The sequence below is a fragment of the Spea bombifrons genome, chromosome 4 (genome assembly GCF_027358695.1).
Source record: "Spea bombifrons isolate aSpeBom1 chromosome 4, aSpeBom1.2.pri, whole genome shotgun sequence".
Classification (NCBI taxonomy): Eukaryota; Metazoa; Chordata; class Amphibia; order Anura; family Pelobatidae; genus Spea; species Spea bombifrons.
The window spans coordinates 73,320,346-73,346,125 of NC_071090.1; the positions used below are offsets into that span (position 1 = coordinate 73,320,346).

Genomic DNA, 25,780 nt, shown 5'->3' on the forward strand with positions numbered 1-25,780 from the left:
CGACCAGTTAGAAACATAGCTATGGTTTTAGGTGTTGGATCTAACTGGACGTTGGCTACAAACTGCAAGTCTGAAGCTACTGACATATATATAAATGGGCTGTTACATGGAACATTATACACAACACCCAGATCTTGTTATACTCCATTTCCATAGTGACATTTCGCTGATAGCCAAGGCCTTCTGGTTTTATGATACGGGGAAAAAAACAGTGACAAGAAAGGCCATTATAGTACAGTTTTCCCAAACTTTACATAGTATACAAACGCTGATCGTTATCTGCGCCACCGCTATCACTAAATAAGGTAACATACACAGTTATATAGTGCGAACTGTACTGTCCCGTGTTTCTTGGCAGCATGATTATGTTTATCTGAATGAGTCCTTAACGCAAATCTTTGGACGCAGATCAGGATAAATTCTTGCCAGACAATCCATTATTATATGCTCAGCCAGATTCACAGCTGGAAATACCTCACATGAAAGGTTCTGGTCGGTTAGACTGTAGCCATGAGTAAGATACACTGGTGCCAGTCTGTCTCACCGACATGCTACAAGAAGTCTTTTAATGCAAGCAGAACAGAGATAGCTGGAACAGGGTCCATGTCTCAGTACAGACATAAAACACAATTTATGGACGTCGCATCAAATTTAATTTAACATTTCCTTGTCAGAATGACATACATTGGTATGAAGGACCTTTAGACGTTTTTGAATGCCTGGTCTCAAACAGACCAGAAATTCTTAACGGCCATGCATGATTTAATTAGCTTCAACAATTATGAGTAATATTCGTAAGCTAATGCTGGGATATCCAATAATTGATGTATATGTTCAAACCTTAATCGCTCCTTGGTCTTGTCTTAGATTCAGTATAGTCATATACCTATCCCGTGTAGTTTTAAATTTCCTCACTGTATTTAACCTCTACCACATCTGTTGGGAAGCTGTTCCACTCGTCTACCTCTCAGTAGAGTAAAACTTCCTTATGTTACATCTAACCCTCTGACACTCTAGTATTAGATTAGGATGCGTTCCTTAGAAATAAACATCCCTAATACATTGATAAATATAATTATGTATTTCTTAAAATATATCGGGAATGCCAGTTTACTTGTCTTATTGCAGCTGGTGGGGTTTGGAAGCTTTAGCCAAAATACTGCAAGTAAAGCCAGTTACACAATGGTTTGATGGATTTTTGTCAATGCAGCTACAGGCAAGTAATCAGACCCAAAAAGAAATAAGTGTAATCTTGCTTTCAACGCCTACTAATACTGTAATATACGTAACCTAATTGAAGATAAGCTACATTGTTCTTGTTTCTATTTTTGCACCTTTCATCTTTCTTTGCTTGGGGATGGATTATTCACCTTAATGGGAACACAAGACGAGTCACGACGGGCAGGTGTCCCAGATAAAGACAAAATTGGATTTTATTAGTTATCCACAGAAAACCTAAAAGGTATCTATGACACTAATGAGTCTGTAACAGATGTATAATCCGCTGCTACTTTGCATATTTTTATTTATTATAGGTTTGACTTGCTCAGTCTCGGATAAAAAACCCAACAACTAACAGATAAAATGCCATTATTAAACCAGTGTGGGAGTGAGTAGGGGGTGGTAGAGTTGTGACATGCTGTATTAAGCATAATTGCACATATTCTCTTTATTTAGATAAACTAATGGATTCAGGATCGGAGCTGTAATAAAGCAATTTATTGCCTTGAATCTCACCTGTGTAGTGTTCGTTTCCCTGAGCGGCACATGTAAGAAGCTGAGCCATAGACGAGCCAACTGTTTTAGACGTGCTACCAAGATCCTGAGAGCATTTCTCAAGCTGTGGAAACAATAACCGGTACACATCACTTGCTTCCAATAAATATGCATTTGCCAGCCTAATGTAACACAAAATTGCATGGCAATCGGCTAAAAAATTCAGCTCAGGACAGCTTTTGTGGTTTATTATTAAAACATAAATTAGACAGCATATCATATAAAAAACTGAGATTCAGAGTTTTAGTTAATGGCTAATACCGTCTCGCCTGGAAGTGGCTTCAACTGCCTGTCAGAGGCGGCCATTTTTGCATCCTGAAGTTCATTCTTTAAAGTCTGTACGGCATTCAGGGCTGAATCGATTTCCATTGGTCCACAGGCTTCATGAGCCTGAAGAAGGGATGATAAAAACATATTCTTTTACATTATTCTTGCATTACATTTATTTATATAGCGCTGAAGATTCTGTAGCGCTGTTAAAAATCACACAACAACAACAAACTAGTACAAAAGGAGAAGAAGGCCCTGCTCTGGTGACTTTACTATCTGGTAGGTGGTTGAAGGGGAAGTCTAACACTAAGTGAGGACTGCTTGAATGGGGATGAGTTGGTGGGGTCATGATGATCTGTAGGGGTTGTTGGTTGTTCAGATGGCTTGATTAGGATGATAGCTGAGAGTGTAAGGAGAAAGCTTCTCGAAAAAGGTGATTTTCGAGTTTTTGAAAATCGCGCGGGACGAAGAAAGTCTGACAGAACGTGTGGGAAGAGGTAATGACAGTAGAAAAAAGACGCAGTTCATGAGAGGAACAAATAAGGTTGTTAGGGGAGTATTTGGATAGGAGGGTAGAGTTAAAGGGGTGCAGAGTTCTGTAGGTCAGGGTCAGAAGTTTGAATTTGATTCTGGAGGATATGGTGAGCCATTGGAGTAGCAGATGAGGAACGGTGACAGAAAAAGATTAACCTAGCTGCAGTGTTGAGGATGGATAGGCAAGGTTAAAGGCAGGAGAGGGGCACACCCGTTAGTAGGGGGTTGTAATAGTTCAGACAGGATATCACAAGAGAGGATTCATATTTTTGTTGTTACTTGTGCGGAGAATGGGCGAATTTGGGAGAGAGTCAAGTGTGACTCCAAAACAGCAAACTTGGCCTGTCAGTTGGACAGCAGAGTTGTTAGCAGTAATATATATGTCAGGATTTGTGGACAGAGTGGATGGCGGGATTACCACAAGCTCAGTCTTGGAGATGTTGACTGCGTCAAAGGCTATAAAGAGGTCCTAGAGAATTAGTAATGAGCAGTTGCCATTTGTCTTCGCTGCAAAGAGATCATTAGTAATTTAGCGAGTGCAGTCTCGGTTGAATCCGGTGGATGGAAACCAGATTGTAGAGGGTCAAGCATAGAGTTCGAAAGAGAAGAAATTAGTTAATTGGTTTTGAGTTAGTTGTTCCAGCAGTTTGGTTGCTAATGGAAGAAGAGAAACTGGACAGTAGTTTGATGGGCATGTGGGATCAAGAAAAGTTTTTTTTTAGGGTGGGAGACATGATGGCATATTTCAAGGAGGATGGCAATACACAAGATGAAAAAGGAGAGATTAAAGTTTGGTTAGGGTTGGGGTAAGGACACCAGAGAGGGGTGGTAGGAGAATTGAAGGTGCAGTGTTGAGGGCACAGGTGGAAGGACAAGAGGAATTTCAAAACTTCAGTAAGGGTGACTGGACTGAAGCAGATGAGGGTGGCTTGCAGTGAGAAGGGAGGTCGGGGTACCATTTGAATAACACCATGGGGAGAATGTTATCCCTGATGGTGTCAATTGCATTTTTACAGCAGGTGGCAAGCTCTTGGGCTGAGAAGTTGGAGGGCGAGGGAGGTACTGTGGGACAGAGAAGGGTGTTAAAGGTGGAAATAGGGTTATGGAAAAGAAGAAATAGATTTGTTTGGAGAGATAAAAGGCCGATGTACAGTAACACAGCATGAGTTTGTAATGAGCGAGGTCTTCAGAAGAACAACACTTCCTCCACTGGTTCTCAGCAGTACGTGAACACCTGTTTTAGGAGACAAGTCTGTGTGGCATGCCATGGCTGATGTGGACGGCGTGGCACACAGTTACAGGAGCAATCATATCAAGGACTCGTATACTGAGCTTTAGCTGTATCAGGACAGGAGGAGTTGGAGATATTTGGCAGAAGTTGCTGGAGTGTGTTGAGGTCACAGGGTTTTGGTAGGTTTGTGGAGGGGTTTGTTTGTGTGTTTTTTTTATGTAGATGAGGTGTGGGAGGCATGTAAGGGTTAAATGTTAACAGACTGTGGACAGACAGAAGGGAGAGTTGGAAAGATAAGATGTCGAGCAAATGTGGGAGAATACAAGGTCAGTATGATGACCGTCACAGTGCATGATCGAAGGTTGTCGATTGGGAGCGCCAGAGAGGAGGAAAGCAAAAGTAGTTTGGAAGCAGCAAGTGAGGATGGGTCATCAATAGGTATATAACAATTGGGGAGAAGAGATCGACAGAGTGCACTTTGAAAGATGAGAAGGAGAGAGGGGAAATTGGCGGCAAACACTGAAAGGTGGGGCGTGGGAGAGGAGAATGCCAGCAACCCGTCTGTCTGTCTCCAGGTCTAAGTGTGTGCCTCTAATGTAGACCATCGTATGTGAGAGCATCAGGATAGGTAGTGTCCAGGGAAGCTAACCACATTTCAGTGAGTGCAAGGGACTGAGATATACACGTTAACTTTATGCGTCACTAGTTAATTCAGACTACTTGTATATAAAATTTCTACCTTTTGTGCAGCAGTACGGAGCTCAGCCAAGCTGGTAGCAAGATTCTTGGCGCACTGACCCAACTGCATTGCAGCTGCTTGGTCAGTGACTGTAGGCACAGCAGCCTTTGCAGAAGCCACCATTTTACTTCCCGGCTGCATGAAAGAGACAAGGTATGTTAACTATATGTCCGTTAGGCTACTTAGGGAAAGACCTCATTCATCATCTCACCTGCAAGAAGTTTTGACTGGATACAATGAGAGTGAGCTGGGCGCTCAGATCCTCAGCCTGGGCCTGGCTTCCCCTCACTCCTTGCACCAGTTGAGGGATATGGTCAGCAACAACCTTTTGCAAAAAAACAGTAACAGAGCAGTCACTAACACAAAGAGACACTATCCAATTACTGGTAACTAACCTGTATTTTATATAAATCACTACATATAGCTTGAGTTATAATATTTTATACAACCATAATTATCTACCATAACTATTTTCCTAAATATGTCCAACAATGTACGGCAGACTTTGTCATCCTGTGATCCTAGGCTTTCCTTTACCTTACAGCTCTGGACCAGCTGTTGATGAGCTGACATGTTCTTATTGGAGATGGATGCGTTCTGGGCAGCTGCAATGGTTTGCGTAGCAGCTGCCGCTGCCTGCTTCGCTGCCGCCTGAGGAGGAAGAGCAAAAAGAGCAGGGTAATCAAGCAAGAGTAGAGAATATATAGTAAATAGCAATGACGACAGAGGGAACCCACTTCGTTGAATGACAGATTGGGGAAGCCTGAACATACGGGGGGAAACCCATTAGTATAGGTGAGATGCTAGCCACACAACTGATTACCATTTAACTGCAAATTAATCTAGCACAGTGTTATTTTATAGGTCTCCAATACACTTAAAAGATTCTTTTACTGTATAGATTGCAGGTGGTACTTACCTCAAGACGATTAACAATCTTCTTCTTAATAGCATTCTGGGCAGCTGCATTGGTGGCCACTCGCAGTCCCTCAGCTGCTTCTCTGAGTCGTTGTTGCTGGTCTTCATTCTCAGGGTTGGCTGCAGCTCCCTGTGAATGATTCAGATCCTTATATCTCATGCCTCATGAAGGACATCCCTAACCTTAAGAGAATATGCATAATTCCCCAAATGATCTAACCTTTGCAGCCTCCACCATACGAGCAGTGGAATCAGCCAGCAGTTTAGCAGCTGCCAGTAGCTTCTTGGAATTATCCATGTCTATTTCAGCTTCTGCATCGGACCTCATAGCATTCACTAGGTCAGACGTTGCTTGGGCTAGTACCCTGGCCTGCCGCACCATCTCTCCTGTAAAGACACACAGGAACAGGTAAGTGCTATACAGTATACAGTAAAGATTAGATCACAGGTATCACAGTTTTTTCAGGGCTACTTTATCAGAAATGTATGTGTCCATGGACTGCATTAATTTTTCAGTGAGAGAAAATGTGGTGCAACCTGCCAAAAATGCACAACAATATGCGGTATTATTAAAACAGTGTATAATAAAATTGTAAAATAAAAATAAAAAAGTGACAGGTTTAGATCACTGACATCAGGGAGACTGATCAGTAATCAATAAAGTGTCACTATGTATTCAATATGTCAATATTTGGGTTTTTTTATTCATAGTGTATGTGTGTTTTTTCTTTACCTTGGATGACCCCTCTCTCTATGACTGGGAGCCTGACAGCAGTAAACGTGGAAGTACCAGGTCATTGCTTCTGAAGACATTTGGAGCCCCATTGCTTCTGAAGACAATGCTGGAGCCCCATAGAAGCACAGCATGGACCATGGTTTGGTCCCCACAAGGTTGTGGGGACTGAAGACACAGAAGATTAACCACTAAAATGCAGCATGGTATGATCATGCATCAGGGGATGGTCAGAGGATGGTCCGAGGCAGCCTCTGCCACTAAGCCCCGTGCTCAGGAGTGCCCAATAAATTTTAACATAGGACGTGTGTGTGATATATATACACACATTCACATGGTCCTCAGACCTACCGCACCTTGCTATGTAGCGGCTGTATTGGGTCAGCATGTTGGAAGTCCCTGTATAAGATTATCATTAAGAACAGTGTTTGGGGAAAAACCAAGTTATTTTACCCCTCACATCAGTTAAATACCCAAACCGGGAATGAAAACATCAATAGCAAAACATGATAACTGTATTATCATTTCCTGTATAACATTAACTGTATAACATTTCCAAACTGTACACATATAACAACTTTCCCAAACTTTAATGGTAATGCTAAACAGATCATAAACTGTTAGGAAGAGAGAGTATGGACAGACCAAGATACTGGTTGGGACATCCTTATTCCAATGGTTCAAACACATTAATGTTCAATCAAAAGGACATGAGGATTTTATTTTGATGTACCATGCGATTTCCACAAAACAGATTGCATGAAAAATGCAGGTACTCACACACACACTGTATCTCCAATAAATGAAAAAAGCTTAAACAGTGTGGGGGTAACTGTTTTTAAGACTGTATAACTTAGACAGCATAGAGGAAATTAAAAAAAAAGCCCAGGGTGGAAAGAAACAGTAAAAATGTAAATTAAATAGCTTTTATTCTTAATTTATATTTTTTGAGCCATCTATCCAGAAATTCTGGAGCCACCAAAAGCACTTACCTGCATCCCCCATAGAGCTGAAGATGCTCTCGGTCACCGACATGATGGTGTCTGTGGCTTGGTCATAGCGTCCTATCGGCTCTCCGCGGCTCGCAAACTGGCGAACATGCTGCAAGAGGTCATTAAGTGTCTGGCTGACAACACTGGCTGCTGAGCTGACCTGCTTCAGAAGCTCAGGGTCTTCTGTAGCCGATTGGCATGCGCGCACACAGTTCTCCACAGAACGGTCCACCAGCTTTCCTGCTTCAATCAGCTGCTCCTGGCACACGGGTGAACTAATGGTTGGACTCACCACCTGTGGAGAAAAGGCAAGATTATGTTACCAAGGTTTTCGTACATTTTTTATTTTTAACTGTATGAAGTTTACATTATTCAGACTACTGCCCCTCAACAAAATTTAAAAAAATAGACTGAAGAACCAATGGACACTTTGAGATACAACATCTCACCTTGGCACATGCTACCAATTGGGAAGTGGAGAGGGCACACTGTGTGGCAGCTGCAATTACTCTGTTCTGCAGGACTGTGTCCTCCGTCACTTGTGCCACATTTTTGGCCTTCAATACCAGCATGGCAGCCGCATTGGCTACGGCCTTTGCAAGACTCATCAGCACATCCTGGGGGAAACAATGGTATTACATAACTTAATAGGAGAGTTAGAAGTTTGAGCCTTGGCACATAATACTACTAGTCACTTCTCGGGTACCTGGAACCGCTCATCCGCTTCACTCTCCCCGATTTGCCGTAGTAGGTCTCCGCTGGCCTGTCCAATGCTGCCAGCCGCTGTGAGAACAGTTTGACGTGGCTATGGAAAAATAAGTCATATAATAAAAATGTAAATATTATTTATGCACATGAGGATCACACAAATTAAATAAGTTATATATTATATATATATATGGAACACAGAAGTCTCTATACCCATCATTACATACACAGATGCAACCAAAGGTCTTAAAAATGTAATTCCTTAATAAATATACAGCGACTGATGCATTTAACTGGGTTACATGGCATATTCAAACCAAAACAGTAGATATCAATCAGTTGGGGGGAATCTAAGGGCTTAACTATATGGCTACCAACCCGATCTTGCAGATTTATTTAAATATGTATCTATATCAATCTATATCTGTAAATGTCAAAATTGGATGATGACCTAATGATGAACTTATTGGTTCATAAGTGCAGTTTCCTAGTTCATAAGATAAGAGCTCACAGCGCTTTGAAGTAGATCGGGGTCTAATGTACAGATACACTACACCACTGCTGAAAAAACAATATAACCACTATATAAGTCACTAGATTTAAAGAGAAGTCCGCTATACCCAAAATGGGATTACAATGTTACTTACTTCTTCAGATGTCGGCTGCACAGCAGTAAGCAGGTCGGAGACCGCGCCAGCCAGAGTCCTTGCGGCTCCTAACAACTTCTCTCCGCTCCCAACCTCATCTTCCATCAGCGCAGCCAACAACTTCACACCCTTTGACATCTCGGTTAGGTTGGAAGAGATGGTGGTGATGGCACATCCCACAGCTGTGTAATCAGTTTCCGCGGGATCACCTAATATTAAATTAAAAAATTCAGTCAAATACATATTATAATCGTGTATAAATATTTAAAAAACAACCATTTGTGTTCAAATCTATGAAGATGTCTGCGAAACACCAAGTATGTACATGAAACAACTTATGCTAAATCAAAAAGTATCACATCATGAACTGCACTGTTATATGTTAATATTTGCGGGAGAATGTATGTAACATGTGTACCTGCAGTTAGGTTCACTACAGAAGCTGTCCCTGCAGTGATAGCATCGACCTGTGAGTGGATCTCATGTTTTGACTCATCAACCTTGTTTTGAACCCAAACTCTTGATGCCTAAATTAATACAGAAAACACAACTCAATAATATCATGATCAGAACCGCCCTTAGACACACTTTAACCATCAACATGAAATTATTTCTAGCGAGCTTAACCAACCAGTTCTGGGTCCTGGTAGACATACTCACCATGTCATGTCCTAGAGGGGGCAAGTTGTCCACCTGACTAAGGTCATCATGTGCTTGTTGCACTGCATGGATACTCGTATTAATGGTCCCCATCAGAGCCTGCTGGGCAGAAGACTGTAGTGGAAGACAAGGAACTCAGTTCATTGGCATATATATGGCAAATAGAAAGATAACAGCTTTGTATCTATCCACAAAACAATCCCAATATGGTACAAATGACCAGACATTAAACATTATGTATGTTGTTCTTCAATAAAATAACATATATACACATACAAAACGTTTTTAAACTAGGAAATATAGCAAAAGTAGGCTAGGAATTAATTTTTTCTCCTAATTAACAGTCAATAGCTATAGATGTGAGAGGGGGCAAAGAATTTACCGATGTGCAGAACTGAAAACAAAAGTACAGTGTAAAAGGCACAGGGTGAACATAAGCATCAGAAAGGTAGACTAGGACAGTACACAGAAGCATGTAAAAGCAAAATTTAGTACCAAACATTGTGTTATTTTTTAATGAAGGTTGGAGTCCATTTTGATGCATGCAAATTACAGCATATACTCCTTAGTTATAGGAGTTTGCAGAAGTCAACACACCCCCTTAGTTAAGTACAATGACACTTTAAAACTACTATGGTCCACATATGGACCAAAAACATGGTCTACAGAAACAGAAGTTAGACAAGTTACATTGTCTGGACACAAGAGTAACAATGTCCCCCTAGAATCCATCTATAAGCATAAGGTTTCACATTACTCCTTTTATTAACTAAATAAGGATGCATTAGCCTTAGTAAAGATACAGTACAGTTTGTGACCCTTGTATCTGTAAGATAAACACAGCTGTAGTTTGCTACCTCCTCCACCACTACATGCAGATAGTCAGATATTTCAAATGGACTGTTTAATGCTTCTGACACCTCCATAGAAGAACAATGCCTATTAAAGATCAATGCCTATTAAAGTAGCTGCGTTCCTACTTCGTGGTCCAATATTGGCTGCTTCAAGCAAGAAATCAGTGGCAGGAAAGCACTCACACTGAAATCAGTTGGAATGCATGGAGATGTGTTCAGCTGAAAAGTGTGTGTGGTGGCAAATGCATTTGGGGGGGCGGTTCTGCATATTAAAGTGCATATGATGACTGGAGTTTCCTTTTAACCCTCTAAATTAGGTCAACCAGTGAGGTCATATTCCCATATCCACATTTGGAAACTGCAATGCAGACTTTCACCTGTGCATGAATTGTCTTCCTGTGATATGCCTGCCAAAATTTGTCTCCCAACATCGTGTTTAACAATTATAAAACACTAATAATATCCTGAGTTAAATTCTTAGAGCTTGCCTACTGACCAGTGGTGGCATATGCCCTCTGTATATCTGGCCCGTGGTGAGTTGCTGTTGGGCAGATGGCATGCTTCCCATGTTAAACGTCTCTGGTCCACTAGATCCTGATCGTATTATAGCAGGGAGAGCAACTGAGCCAATCTCAGGCTTCCCAGGTCGGGTAACCTGCTGCTGCTGCAGGATAGTTGATCTAAGAAAAAAAAAATACATTAAAGTACATACTGTTATACATAATTCCGTTCCCAAATTTCTTTAATTCTAATAAAACACAATTATTTCCTATGAGTATGTGAAGAATACTGTCCCCTCCAGAGAAAATGATGACTAGCGAACTTAAGATTCTGTGGATTCTGGTGAGAAAACAATCCTGTGTTCATTATGTGAAAAAAAAAGTAAATATCCTTATGAGTATCGAGAAAGCGGCTTAATATCGGGGTGTACTAACAGAAAACGGGCAGTTCCCACACACTCACTTTTTTGGTGAGACTGACTCCTCTAACATTGTTGATTCTTCGTCTCCTTCTAGACCAAACCGATCCTTGCTTTGTTTCTGGAATAGTAAAACAAAACAAAAAAAAAAGACGAATTGAAAAGATGTTTGCCCAGTATAAAATTCACCATCATAAAAAAACTGAAAAAATATATACATTTGTCAGAAACATGTTTTAATTAAAGTCTAGAAAGAAAAGGCCATTCAAAGAATGAAGAGGAATAACGCTCTGACCTTGTCAGACCCAAGGAAAACACAAGGTGCATCTACTCCATAAAACCCCCCAAAATTCCTGAAATATCATGAAAGTACAGACAGACTAGGCGTAACAGATCACAGGAGTTGCTTAGGGTAAACATAGGGCTAAATCTGATCTGAGACAAAGGGTCGTTGGGATCTGATGGCTTTTAGCAGGATAGAAAAGCAGGCTGGGTGGGCAAAAAAATCTCTTATTAATCCATCATAACCTATGTTTATAGTACAGACCCATACTCAAGAGGTACAACGGCACAATGAACTTCTTCTTGTATGGACTGGCCTGAAATTCAGGAGAAAATTAAGATATAGTAGACACAGGCCTTACATAAGCAAAGTATTTATTGGAGTATGAGCCAATAAAACCATATTCTTTAACACTGCTGCAATTCTACACAGATCTGTCCTCTACCGGAACCGACAATCCATACGGTCTTAAGAAATGTGCCCGCACCTTTTTGAGTATGATGTCAATGTATCCGGCAATCAGCTGAGATATTTGCTCCCCTTCTGTGGTTTGCACAGAATAATAGCTCTCCTGATACTCTCCAAAATCCTGAAACAGAAATAGCAGGTAAGTGGAGAACATTATGGATAAGTTCATGAGTTCCAAGACATGCATGAGTACTGGTTAATCATATAATGAAATTGAATGCAACAAGAAGGGGTGTCAATAGGAGTATTAGAGGAATGCTTGAACACAACAGTAGGTGAACCGAAGCGCTGCGCAGTCCAGATGCACGTTCCTACTAATTGTCATCTATTCATTTGCTACCATTTTGTTTTTAAGACATTCTAGCAGAAACAGTAGAGGTTAATACAGTGAGGGCATACGCTGAGGCCAAGAACTGTTTAACGTTTAAATCTTTACATCAGGAAAAAACGGGCAGATTAAGTGGGCTATATGCTGTTGAATTGTGCTTGAGTGGGGGAGGTTATATGAAGTACACACAGAGGATGCACAGATAATACATTATATAGAAATCCAAAAAAGTATTTGTATATACCAGTGTGAAACTTTTTGGAGACGCGGCCCAGCGTTTGACAGTTGTCAGGGGCCATTCCTGCACCACTTCCTTGGTTTTTTCATCCACACGCATAACCGAGTCCTTGGTAATCCCCAGAAGACGTGGTACCAATTTATTCTTACTCTTCATTTTCTCCTGGAAAGTAGGACAAGACCAATCATGACTAGCATGACTAACAATGGCATCCATAAAACCCCAGGGACCCTCAATGCGAAATGCCAAAATTACAAGGCTGCATAATAAAAGCAGGGTCCAATTACTACATTATGACAGATGCAAAACAGGGATTTTTTTAATGTGCATTTTCCCCCAGGGCTGTTTTTGTACTCCATACGGAGGTATACTGTAAGCACACATAAGGGTTAAGCTAATAATATTTCATCAGCATAAATTCGATAGTCCTGCCAACCAATGTAAGGTAAGAAAAGGAAAAAAGACCCAGATTTGACCGGAGGAAAAGTATCTGGGTTAAACAATCAAGTCTTAATGAGGATGCTAATTAGGTACGAAAGCACCGGAGGAGATGAAAGATGCGAAAGAGAAGAAACTGCTGAAGAAGCAGGAAGAATGTGCAACAAAATTAGATTATTTCTTTCCACCAGAAAACAAACAATCATTATCAAAGACAGATATGGAACAACAGGAGATGCTATATGACCATAATGTATGGGGAATTAGTCCTATACACACACACACACATTATATATTATATATATATATATATATATATATGGATAAAATGTACAGAAGTCACATGGAATAAAAGACAACTGACATTTTGATTGAAATTTGTAGGAAATAATGAGAAAAAACTGATGTTTCACTGTAAGGTTAAGAAAAGTTGAAATATACACACACACACTTGATGAAAGGTATAATAGAACAGGGTAAAAGGGTACGACAGTTTGTAAGAAAAAGAAAAGTTTATTTCGGTTACTCATGCCCATTTTTGTCTATTTTATTTCCTTTTGGCAGGGAAGCAGTTAATTAAGCAGGAATGTCAAGAATGATACAATAAGTTATTCTCACATTTTTCCAGCCCTGCCCCTCCACATTTCCCTTTCTATTCCATGTAGGATTTATACAATACTAGATGATCTCAGCTTTCACCCATCGCCCTCTTCAGATACTCAACTATCATAATTTATATTTTTAAGTCCACACACAGCCGCTTAGCTGGCGATAACCTCTCAAAGCTTTAAGAGGCAATCCCATGGATATTATGTAACCGCTAGTCCGTCAATCCTTTCCAACATGTTCCAAACAGCAAACCATTAATATTCTCGTACACAGAGCACACTTAAACCTAGTGAAGACTCTGCAAACCAGTCACATCTCACTGTACCGCCACTAGGCTGCATCCCTGAAAAACGTATACGTGGATGGCCAATTTAGTCAGTCCTTCCCTTCTTCTAGCTTTCCTCAAACACCACTAGCCCTCTGCAAACCACCAGCTTGAGCCAGGCTCCTTGTAAGATACGAAAGGGTATTCAACCTCAGTTGGACTACTTTGGCAGACCTGCAAGAAAGTTTCTAGTTCATATTTAGTTTTTTTGGGGAAAAAATATATTTTAGGGACATTTGTTTGTTGTTTACATTTTTAAATGCACATTCCCTCCCTCCCTGATCCCCTCCTCCTCTGGCTTCCTACAGTTATAACACCTCCTTCGTTTTACCTTAAAAATGTCATCCTCCTTGTAGCTTTCCTGAAACACCACAAGCCCTCTTCTAGCCACCATTTTTATTAATATCCTCACTTGCATTCTGCACAGGAACAGCCACAACTTTACCACCAGAGCTGGCCTTAGGGGTGCGCGACCTGTGCAGCCGCACAGGGCGCCATGGCAACAGGGGCGCCTGCCCGGGACTTAAATTAAAACATCGGGGGGGGAGTTGTTTGCTGTTTTTTTTTAACTTTATTTAACATCCTCCATGTTAAATAAAGTTTTTTTTAACTTTATTTAACACAGAAGATGAACAAACAAAAAACCAGTGTTTTAATTTAAGTTGCAGGCAGAGGCGCCGATCGGTCGCTCGTGAAGTTTTCAGCAACCACTCGGCGCTCCTCACTCTCGTCGCAGTGCCGGCGTTTCATGCTGAGCACCAGAATTATTCTAGTGCTCAGCTGTGAAGCGCACACTGCGGCAGAGCGGGAAGATGGACGCCTCCCGCTCCCACCACAGGACTCCGGCAACAAGGTAAGTAAGGATAGGGAGAGGGGGTAGATAGTGAGAAGGGGCAGGGGAGGAGGCAGTGAGAAGGGACAGAGTTGGTAGATGGCGAGAAGGGGCAGAGGGGGGGAGATTTTTTTCCCTCTCTTTTTTTGGGGATATGGGGGGCGCCAGAGGAGTAGTCCGCACAGGGCGCCAGAACACTTAAGGCCGGCTGCTTCTACCACAAAACACCTTACCTTTAGGGGTGACTGATCATTCATTGCATCAAGATACAAGTTATACACAAGCATAACAGAAACCTAATGGGCATTCCAACCATCATACATACATTATTAAGTGGTCCCTTTAAATTCTTGCAGCGTAAGGAATCTGCAAAATCCCCCCCACACCCAACAACAAGACGAGATAAGGTATTATTCTTACACTATGTGTGCACTCCCATTAATATCATACTTAAATATACAATGTACACTGCGTGGGACACAATAGTCCACCTTTTCCAGTTCACTTTTAGGTTTTCATTACAATATTTCTTATTTTTCTTGTTTTGTAATGATTTGCCCTAAGGTAAGATGTTACACACGTGACTACACGGTCTTCTTTAACTACTACACCGCTACTGCTGCTGCATGCCCCACTGGGAAAAAAAGTGGTGCTATGCAATACTTATCCCTTTTTACTTCGGGAGCAATAGATTTCTGGTTTGCTTTATAAATATAAACTCTGTCCTATGGCTGCTTCGGCAAACCTTTCCCATGTCAAAATGCACTACATGATTTATTAGATGTAAATATCACGCTTTAAACTGGTTTTACCCACACCCCCGGATTATTATTATCTTTTATTTATATAGCAACAGCACTTCTTATTATACATACACTCATGGGTATGACAAAACTAGAACAGACTAAGACAAATTGATACTTAGATATCTAGTTAACTATTTGTTAAACTAAAAAATATTAATCCTGAAAAGTACATGTTTTTTTGGTAACATTTGGGGATAATTACTGCATATGGAAAGTCCAATTTTCACATTTTCTTTTCATATCCTTTGCCAGGTGTGTACATTAATTGATAACAAGGCTCTGACCTCTACATTGTCATTATCACAAGGTTTCCTACCTTTACCAAGAAGAACGAGACGCCGTATGTGCGCAGAGACCGTGCCAACTTCACATATTTCACCTTAGCTTCAATTTCTGTCATTTCTCCACAATTTTTATGCTCCTGTTGGACAGAAAAGACTAGGTTTGTGGTCATATAAACATAAATACCATATGTTTATTAAGCAGGGAGCTAGTTGTACTGGATGGAAAATAATAAATACATTTTAATTCTGTAAACAGGGGGCAACCAGTAAGGTACAACCAGTTTATTTACTAAACTACAGGTTTTGGGTAAGTGACCAGGGCATGAAAATGATCAAGATATCTTGGCCTACATTCATCCCCCTAAAGCTGGAAATGAAAGTGTGAAACTAAAACAATTAGTTTCCACCAAGAATAATAAAGGATGCATCTCCTGCCATTACCTGAAATAACTTCTTCTCTGCGCCCCTCTGTTTGATGTATTCCTTAGGAAGAAACTCCTTCAGGCTGAAAGTCAAAAGAGGTTGATGAGCAAGCCACGTGCATAGATATTTCTTTTACATTTCACACCTGTTCATTCTGTATATGATTACTTTAAAGGACGCAAGACAAATCTATATAGAGTTGAGTAGATGAAAATAGGCTCAGCAGCAGTGCCCAGGCACATGAGATCCAGTTTGCCTATAAAAGTTGATATATCACCCGCACAGCATTTAGCATCACCATGTATTTATGAAAAGTAACTACAAGGTGAATATACACTATAATATATCCTTTTTAGGAGCCTGGCATAAGTTTTGTACAACACAGAACAATGTACTAGAAGACCAAAGATCTCTGAAACGAGAATGGGTGGTTCCCCTAACAACTTACTCCAAGAATCCAGGTTTATGTTTGACTTCCACATGGGGTCCAAACTGAATCTGTGTTTGGATGCCACCAAATTCACAGGCCTTTTCAAAAGACACCGGATGAGAACCATTCAAAATATCATCGCGGGCCTGGAAAAAAAGGCCTTATTAAAGTTTCATTGCGATTCAGGGAATTCTATGCAGTGTGTATTAAATCTGTGCACCATCAATCTCTCTCTATATATATATAAATAATACATATTAAATATAGAAATAACTACACTCTCAGCCTGTAGTCTATGTCTCTTACCTGAACATAGAGAAGGTTCAGCTGGACGGGGTCCCTAGAATCCACATTCTGATCAGAGTAGAAGAACTTCCTGCGGAGAAGCAACGTCTCATTTTCATCCACACCTTGCTCTCGGAACGTGCGGCTGTGATCCAACCAGTTCACTAAAACAAAATAATAATAAAATCTTACATTTTTGAAATATTCTTAAATTGTAATGCTTTTTTAAAGATACAAACCTTCAGAACTATATGATTTTTCTACCCTGTCACACAAACTCTTCTTTCTTAACAAACATTATACTGAATCAATGTTCTCTTTCTCTCTATACCAGTACTGCTGCATTCCCCAACTCACATTCATCCTCTGTGTGAAGTTTAGCTTTGAGTCTTTCCATTTTCTTCTCATCTCTAAGTAGTGTTCGATCTTTCTTCAGTGTTCCCGTTGGTTCTTCTTTTTTCTCCTCAATAGTCTCACGTATGAGGGAGTACTCCTCATAGTTTGTGATTCCTGAAACAAAGAAATCCTTCCAATTCAGTTTTGGCTCAAAACGTTATATTGTTTGACACAAATAAAAAAAATCATATTTAAGAGATTTATGGTTTTATTTTTAATATTTTAACACTATGCAGCAGGAAAAACATCTACATCTTATTGTTTTAATACCGTAAAATGATTTAAACATGTATTGAATAGGCATGTAGCAATCCTGAATACAAGAAAAGGCCACTTCTTTCCCGTTATAGCTTGAGCGGGGTGACAAAAAATTAGGATAACAAGAAGGCCCAAATGATGTGTACAAAGTGTCAGGATTTGATCTATATTCTAACTGCAGTGAAATTGCGATCTTCCAGCAACATATGTGAAATGAGGATTCATTCAATTTTGTAAAAACAACGTAATATAATCAGACTAAATCCAAGACTCTCAGGAAATTTGTGAGCTACCCCCAAGATTCACACATTGCTTACATGTGCTAAGAAATGTGGGACCCTCACCTATCCTACTACAGATGGTCACCAGAAGCTCCCCCACAGTCTTAGAGTCATCCACCATAATCATCTTAGCTGCTCCATCCAACATTCGAATCTTCTGGGGCCGCTGCTTCTTTTTGTATTCCAGCACATCCTGTGATTGGCGATAGTAGAAAACAGCAGATTCGGGGTAAATTGTGCTGCAATGTGGCTTCACAGGGCAGAGAAAGACGAGTGAAACCACAATGCTGTTTTGAGAGAATGTTAGTGAAATCATCGTGAAACCCCCCTAGGAAAAACGTCAGATGTTACATACATGCACCTTTTATCAATTTATGGGAATTCAAACAGGGCTGTTACCGATCAGATCTACTGCAGATCAAGTGACTTCCCATTTTAAATGGTAGTCATCCACCTTTTGTTGGACTACATATTCTCCTTCAGCTTCCTGAGGATCTATGGATATTTAGCTGACCAATATCTGCCACAGAAGATTGTGGCATACAATTGCAAAATTGGACACACAATTGTCTTCAGCCTAGTAAAAAGTTGTGGAATAGTGGTGCAAGGCCACTCATGTAGAAATGTCTGGATACGGGGGTACTTGATACATGCTAAACAGTATTACACATAATTATGAAGTAGGTTAGAAGGTCAGTTTCACTATAGTGAAAGCAGCACTTTAACAGAGTGCACTATTTCCCAATCCAGAGACTCACCTTAATCAGTGCATTGCAATTGATTTAATGGGGGGAGTGATGGGACAGCCCACTACACTGCTTCCTATACAGTAGATAATAAAATGGGAACGTGAAACTGCTTTATTTTGGGCTTTCAGCCCTTAAAATTTAGGAACTGTCTCAGATGGCCTCTGTTCTGAACAATTATGAAGCATTTACGTAAGGAAGCTCTATGTAGCAACATTGAGGACTGTACCTTGGCTTCGCAGACAGAATGGCTTTTTGCATTAAAGTTTATACACTTGTTACATATACAATATAGCTGAAAGCAATGGGTAGGTGGGGCAAATTCCTTGTAATTTGTGAGGTAAATGTTTTAGGGGCAGTGGTGGCTCCCTAAAACAGCCTGCCCGTGCCACTGCTGCCCATGAAACAGCCTGCCCGTGCCACCAAAGCACTTTAGTTTATTACATAGACTGAACCATACCCCATTCCGCAGCATGTAATAATCCAGTGTCCTGCCAGCCTCCAGCCAGATTCCTTTCCTGGGGTCTTCATCTGATAAGAACAGTCCATAGTCGAATGCTGTGGGCATAAGAAGGAGGTCAAGGCCAGTGAGAGGAGATGTGGATTTTCTGCCCAGCTGGAGATTGCAACACAACACATCATTGTTTGACTGAACACAGTGCTATCATTGTCCTTGTGAGACACTGACAATGAGGGGACCATATAAAAAATCCTTTAGTGACAGAATGAGAGATCTCTCAACCAATTAACATACTATCAGAGCCTTTCACCTAGTAAAGGTTTTCTGTAGTGGCACTAGAGAGTGTGACAGAATGCAGTGAAGGATGGAGCATATTGCATAATTCCTAGCGTGTTCTATTTGAGTGCAGCTGTGTGAATCCCTATTATTCTGTGTATAATAGAGTGTCCGTAAGCTCGCTTATTGAATAACAGGGAAATGTAATTTTATATGAAATCTTGTAAAGACTGCTTTTCCGGTGCAAAGAATAACAGCACACAGGGTGTCTCACAGGCTTACAATGTGCATGCAGAAAACACACAGATCAAATAGAACACGTACCTTGACCAGTTTGGGCTTCGGGGACCCTCTCTCTAATAATCCGGCAGGCATCATACACAGCAGTGGATGGTTCAAATTGCATGGTCTTCACAACATTGCACTGCCGGACACATATCTTCAGTGACAGGGCAACCATGATGACGGCTGGCTAGTGTGAACCTACAATATAAAGTAGGAGTTTGGAAATGTCCAATAAAGACAAACTATTACTATGCATTAAATATCACGCATCTTATCCTTTGTAGTAACTAGTCGTGCTACACTTAATGGCTTCTCCAGTATATAGGCGATAAGGATATTTTACACAGACATAAATAAACATGATTTTTCTTTAACACTTTGATTTATTCAACCTAAAACACACACTTTATGGAGCTCCTGCCATGACATGCCAATACTGGCTTTGTGCGTGTCTGCTCAGCGGCTTTGTCGGAGTAAATCGTTACACATTACCTCACTGGGGGTCTTCCGTCAAAGAATCGCTATTCATACTCCAGGGACAGGGAAAATCAGAGCAAAAGGGGAGGAGGGGGACTGCAAGAGAGAGGATAACAGAAATAGAAAAGGGAAAGTGAGAAAGCTGGAACAATAGAGGGGGCTACAGTTACAAAAAGTGAGAAGTGTAAATGAACTGAAGGGGGTAGGGAAAAAAAAAGGAGGAAAATAATAAGCATGTAGCGTGAGAGCAATATGAAGGGAGAGGGGTATGGGGGGGGAAGAATCAAGAAGGGAGGGAGAAAAACTAGGAAGGGGAGGAAACAATAAGAAAGATAAAGGAAGAACTGAACGAGAGTATGCTGTTTTAACCTGTTCAGTGAATAATCAGAAGGAAATATTAGGAAAGGCCACCAAGGCAGAGCAGGGTGTGTGTGACTCTATAAAGAAGCCTGTTTGTAATTATCCTCTCCGTAGTGCAAGACCAAAAGCAAATTTATTTAACAAAGAACACGCGGAGGATTAATTGCCATTAAAAGCTAAAAATGCTGTTACACCATTCTGCGATTTGCTCTAAGAGAGTTAAAACACTTCTTTCTTCAACCTTCCTGCTAATGCCAACATCTAACAATGTGATAAATCATACTAATGAGAACAATGGGCAAGGCTAGTTAACTTTTGCCACGTAAATGGCCTTGCGCCTGTGTGCCAGCTTTCAGGTTACTGGAGAAATCCACGTGAATAGTGCCGAAAACCGGGTAAGCAATATTTATTCAGCTTATGAGCACGCCTGCGTGATGATCATGCATGGCAAGCAGCACAGCTGGTTGGCATGCTAGGTGTTTGGCCAGCAGTGTTCTGGTTCTTGTGTGCATCGGACCCGTCACACAGTGGGCTCAGCCACCTCTATTTCCCATGTGAATGAATGGCTGCTACTGCACCACACAAGACACATACATGATTGCAATCATGGAAAGCGTTGGTATTATAGGAAGTATGCTTAAGGCAGCCAATAACAGATAAAGACACCAATCTCTCCATTACGATGGACTTTCAAAACAGAGATATGACTATAGTATGGTACAACCGACCATATGTCAGATTACATTGCTGATTTTTTAGGACACTGCAAGAAATTTGTGAAATTACTCCTAGGGCAAAAACTAGTGCTTTCAGTCTAGCATTTCTGAAGGAAATCTATTTAACTTCTTCAACAAATGCCCATATTACATAATGCATGCACTGTTCTGTATCTCATAGCTCATGATGGTGTAGAACATTTTTTTCTCACATTGCTGAGAGTTGGAGGTCACGCTGTCCATCTCCTCCTAACAGGAAGCAGCATAAATAAACCAGATGTGCCCTATGAACATCAGGAAGGCATTGTGGATCTCTATGAAGCCTCTTTATGACCTTTGCTGAGATGAAGTATCTTTGTGATTTTTGTTTGTTCATAATTGTATGACCTCTTGCGTTTCCTGACCCTTAAGTCCTTAAAGCCTGGCACTTTTCACAAACTCTATATTTTACACTTAATACAATAATCAATATATTAAAAATACACACATAAAAAATGTTTTAACAAATTAAGTTATGTTAAAAACCGTGACAGATATTTGTATAGTACATTACACACATCCATTACCCAATAACTTAAACTTAATAGAAATGCCGAGTATTAATATGTGACATAATATCTTAGACTAAACGAGTTACTAGTGAGCGAGAGAGAGATACATACACACACACATATATACACACACACCCTACATGAACAAAAGAAATTGGGACACCTGACCATTACACCAACAGGGCCTTTGATGACATTGTATCCTAAACACACTGGGAAGGATTTCCACAAGTGTTTGGAGTGTTTCTGTGGGGATTTTTGCCCATTCATGCAGTAGGGCATTTGTGAGGTCAGGTGCTGATGTTGGATGAGGCCTGACTCGCAATCTCTGTTCCCGTTCATCCCAATGGGATTGAGGTCAGAGCTCTGTGTAGGCTAGTCAAGTTCTTCCACACCAAACCCATCCAACCGTGTCTTTATGGGCTTTGCTTTGTGCATTGGGGCACAAAGACATGACTGGATGAGTTTGGTGTGGAAGAACTTGACTGGCCCGCACAGAGTCCTGACCTCAACCCATCAAACACCTTTGGAATTAACTGAAATGGAGATTGCGAGCCAGGCATTCTCAGCCAAAATCAGTGGCTGACCTCACAAATGCTCTACTGGATGAATGGGCAACAATTCCCACGGACTCTCTCCAAAATCTTGCAGAAAGCCTTCCCAGAAGAGAGGAAGCTATTATAGCTGCAAAGGGGGGACCAACTTCATATTAATGTTTATATATTTAGAATGCAGTCTCATGAAAGTCCCTGTTGGTGTAATGGTCAGGTGGACCCCCCCCCCATTTTTTCTATATATAATGTATTTTTTCTTTTAACAACATTGGTGCAGTTAATATTATACAGGTCTAACGACAGCCAATTATAGATAAAGTCTAATCCAGATTCAGATTACAAAACTAGAAAGTGATTGAAGTACAAGTCTAGTAACACACAGCAGAGATAAGAGTAATATAGAATGTCAAACTGTACAATATAACATGGACACAGCACTAGCAGCGACAGACAAAGTTACGGCATTTAAGGGAACGCTGAGAGGCGTTGAATGAACGATTTGATCAGGTGTGCGCGTCATATGTCACAGTGACATGCAGAAGAAAGAATAATGCCGTGCAACCCACACAACAGCAAACATGTACTAAACTTAACAAGAAGGCAACAGCTTTATTATTTCACTTATATCTAAAAATATTATGGTATAGCTGGCTACTTAACCTTGATTAAATGAACACTAATATGTCTCCTTGCCCTATCCAACAGAACCCCCACCCTGATCTGTGCTTTATTTTATCCATATATGATACATTCATAGAATTATTGCAGAATTGGGGTTTTTTATCATTTCTTTTCTGTAAAAGCAGTTTTTCCTCACTTTATTATTAGTCCAGTCTGTAAAGAAAGCAATATAACTTTCACTAGGCGATAACGGCATCAATCATTTGCTAAATGTATCCTTACTAGGTTTTTAGATGCAGTGAACTAGTGATAAGGACACAGAGCAGGTCCTGCTCTGCAGAACACCAGCCATGGGCGACGCTATGAATGTGGAGGGTGTTGTGGATACTGATTGAAATATAACACTTTATATTACACATTCTGAGCAGAATGACAGGACAGCCCTGGAATGGGTTCAGCCTAAACTGTAAAGGTTATGATACAGATCTTTGGCAAGGTTGATGTTAAGTAAAAGCAAGTAAAATGTAATATGAAGACTAATCCCCCTGTATTGTTTTGGCAAATTACTGAGTTTCAATCATCTAAAATGAACCGTTTATAAACATATTAAACCTACTTTTAATCAACAAAGTTGTAACAGAGTGAAGCCTGAAGATACATATTGTGAAAAATGTATACCATTATTCAATGTACAAAGAAAACAGAAAATGCAGCCAACAAAAACAAAATAAATAGTAATAGAATTAGAACGCCACAATGCTAAAACCACAAAGGTGGGGCGTCCTGCTAATTGTAACAAAAAGCACATTTATCATTACAAAGGGCTATTGTGCTAGGGGGTTGTCTTTTTTGATATATGTAGGTAATGGATCATGCCTCAACAGGACTACTGAGGACTCTACACGTCACCTACTATTGGAACCGCCACCAATCACAGATTTCTTGGGCTGGCAGTATTTACTAAAGATATGAAACCACACAATATCCACCATACTGGAGTGTTTTCACTAAAGGGATGGTTGGCAGGAGAGAGTCTACGTGAGAGCTGTGTTTCAGTATGAAAAGCCAACACCAGCCAGCTTCTGAGACAAGAGCTTGGCCAGCCCTGTATAATGTATTGTTAAATCAGTGAGATTTTGTCAAAGTCTCTTCATCCACTAAATTATGCATTATACAGAGCCTGCTCAGCACTTCATGCTGAAGGAACCTGGCAATTTGGGCCCTTAATTATGAAATTAAGTAAGAATTAAAACTACAACTCTCCTGCCAACTCTTCCTTTAATGCATAATGTTTTTTTCAATCAGAAAGAGGAGGAGGAAGCATTAAAAAAAATAGAACTTTGCCTTTACTATAAAATGGTAAATTAGGAGGATCTCCGACAGCTGCCATGCACTGTAAATTAGGAATGCAGCGTACCCCAAGCAGCCTCTCCCAGCCTGAACCAGAAGACCAAGAGAACAGAAAAGGGCACTGGGAGTGCCGCAGATGCTGCTGGATAGGAACCCAAATGACTTGAACACTCAATGCGATTCATTTCTGGTACACAAAGTGTGGCTTTCATCTCCCAGGCACCAAATGAGTTAATACTTTGTACCCCGCCACTACATTTACATCACACATGCCGCCTCTCCTCCGGGATGGAAGCACATTTTTAAACAGTGCGGAGTAAAATCGTTTTAACTAAATGGTACAAGCTCTCACTAAGCAGAATATTGCTTTAAAAAGCTCCCAAAGGAAATAAGGGAAATTATTTACCGAACTAGCGTAATGGATTTGATTTATATGGGTGGGGGTGGGGGTTATTGTGTAAACTGAGTAATTCACTAATCCTTTTAGCCAAATGTACTGACATAATGCAGTGGGTCCAGCCTAACGCTGCACTCTTGACACGCAACCATGCCTTGTGCGAACACAAAATGAGCAGCGCAGAAGACGGCTCATGCCTGACTCTGCCAATTCATGCACCTCCTTAGAGGAAGAAGGACAGCGGCTGTTTATTAAGACCATAGATATATAATATGACACATATACACTATCAGCCGTCGAAGCACGCTTTAGTGAATACACTCTTAAATTGTATTACTTGCATCCAATTAACACATTTTTTGCATGGTATGGTTTCAGGCATCTGCATATGAGCCATTTGTATGTGCTCAAGAATTAATATATAATACACACACACACAATATATATATATATATATATATATATATATATATATATATATATATATATATATATATATATATCTCAATCAATATATATAATCAATCTCAAACACTAATCTTAATCTGTCCTAATTTATTTTTTTTTAGAGAGACCTGAGCACATTATAATTTGTAGACCAGCAATGCTTCCAAAAGTTGAGTTTTCGTCACAAAAACCTCTCAACTTCAACTGAGATTATATGAAACAGAGAAAATATGGACCTTAAAATTAAGCCATTGGCATAGGCTGGGCGTACAGAACTGTCTGTTGCGCAGATAACTTCTTACGAAGCAGAGAATATCCACGCGTTTTATGAAAAGTTCAGGCTCGCACACTCATTGTTTATACTGCGTAGACTGATCTCATTCCATGGCTTGTCCTAATAGGATTAGGCCAGGTCTGGTGCACTCCCTGTATATCCACTGCCACAGGAACCAAATTCAGACTGGCCAAGGACCATGTCAACAAGGGAGCTTATCCTACGGCTTCCCTACTGCAAACTAATTGATCCAGACAGACTACCTCTAACAAGTTACAATCCTTTATCATAAAGGGTCCACAATAATGTAATGAACATTAGGCTGTAAAAGAACACTACATTAAACGATCATCAAGCATTCTTAATAGCCGCATTCGGTTTAGATGGCAAAATGTGTTAACCCTTTCCATACCAACCCTGTGTGCACAGGAAAAACATAAGATAGGTAGTTAAGCTCCCCAGAACAGGATACTGAGTAACTTGAAATCAACAATAAGTGCAGAACAAGGCAAAATGTGTTTAATGACAATTCCATGTATGAGTCGTAACGGTTTGCAACAGCAGAAAACCACCGTCTTTTTTGCTATGATTGATTATCATT

The 25,780-nt window shown here is 40.4% G+C and overlaps 1 protein-coding gene across 5 annotated transcripts in view; it reads right to left on the bottom strand.

Annotated features, from left to right (window-relative positions):
* Window positions 1-25,780, bottom strand: part of TLN2 (talin 2) — an 83,325-nt gene that overhangs the window by 25,408 nt on the left and 32,137 nt on the right. For 3 of the 5 annotated variants that reach the window (XM_053462062.1, XM_053462064.1, XM_053462065.1), the window contains 25 exons: window positions 19,472-19,630; window positions 18,872-18,969; window positions 17,729-17,858; window positions 17,088-17,240; window positions 16,752-16,894; window positions 16,464-16,591; window positions 16,034-16,097; window positions 15,625-15,729; window positions 12,305-12,460; window positions 11,752-11,853; window positions 11,026-11,102; window positions 10,559-10,742; window positions 9,209-9,322; window positions 8,967-9,075; window positions 8,549-8,757; window positions 7,900-7,998; window positions 7,643-7,810; window positions 7,194-7,488; window positions 5,689-5,855; window positions 5,470-5,598; window positions 5,088-5,201; window positions 4,762-4,875; window positions 4,551-4,685; window positions 2,038-2,166; window positions 1,738-1,840 (listed from right to left, as the gene is read on the bottom strand). In XM_053462062.1, coding sequence (XP_053318037.1) covers window positions 1,738-1,840; window positions 2,038-2,166; window positions 4,551-4,685; window positions 4,762-4,875; window positions 5,088-5,201; window positions 5,470-5,598; window positions 5,689-5,855; window positions 7,194-7,488; window positions 7,643-7,810; window positions 7,900-7,998; window positions 8,549-8,757; window positions 8,967-9,075; window positions 9,209-9,322; window positions 10,559-10,742; window positions 11,026-11,102; window positions 11,752-11,853; window positions 12,305-12,460; window positions 15,625-15,729; window positions 16,034-16,097; window positions 16,464-16,591; window positions 16,752-16,894; window positions 17,088-17,240; window positions 17,729-17,858; window positions 18,872-18,969; window positions 19,472-19,607 — 3,361 coding nt within the window. In that variant the 5' untranslated portion in view covers window positions 19,608-19,630. Of the gene's footprint in view, window positions 1-1,737; window positions 1,841-2,037; window positions 2,167-4,550; window positions 4,686-4,761; window positions 4,876-5,087; window positions 5,202-5,469; window positions 5,599-5,688; window positions 5,856-7,193; window positions 7,489-7,642; window positions 7,811-7,899; window positions 7,999-8,548; window positions 8,758-8,966; window positions 9,076-9,208; window positions 9,323-10,558; window positions 10,743-11,025; window positions 11,103-11,751; window positions 11,854-12,304; window positions 12,461-15,624; window positions 15,730-16,033; window positions 16,098-16,463; window positions 16,592-16,751; window positions 16,895-17,087; window positions 17,241-17,728; window positions 17,859-18,871; window positions 18,970-19,471; window positions 19,631-19,924; window positions 20,006-25,780 lie in introns of all 5 variants that reach the window. The other 2 variants (XM_053462063.1, XM_053462061.1) reach the window with 1 other exon arrangement.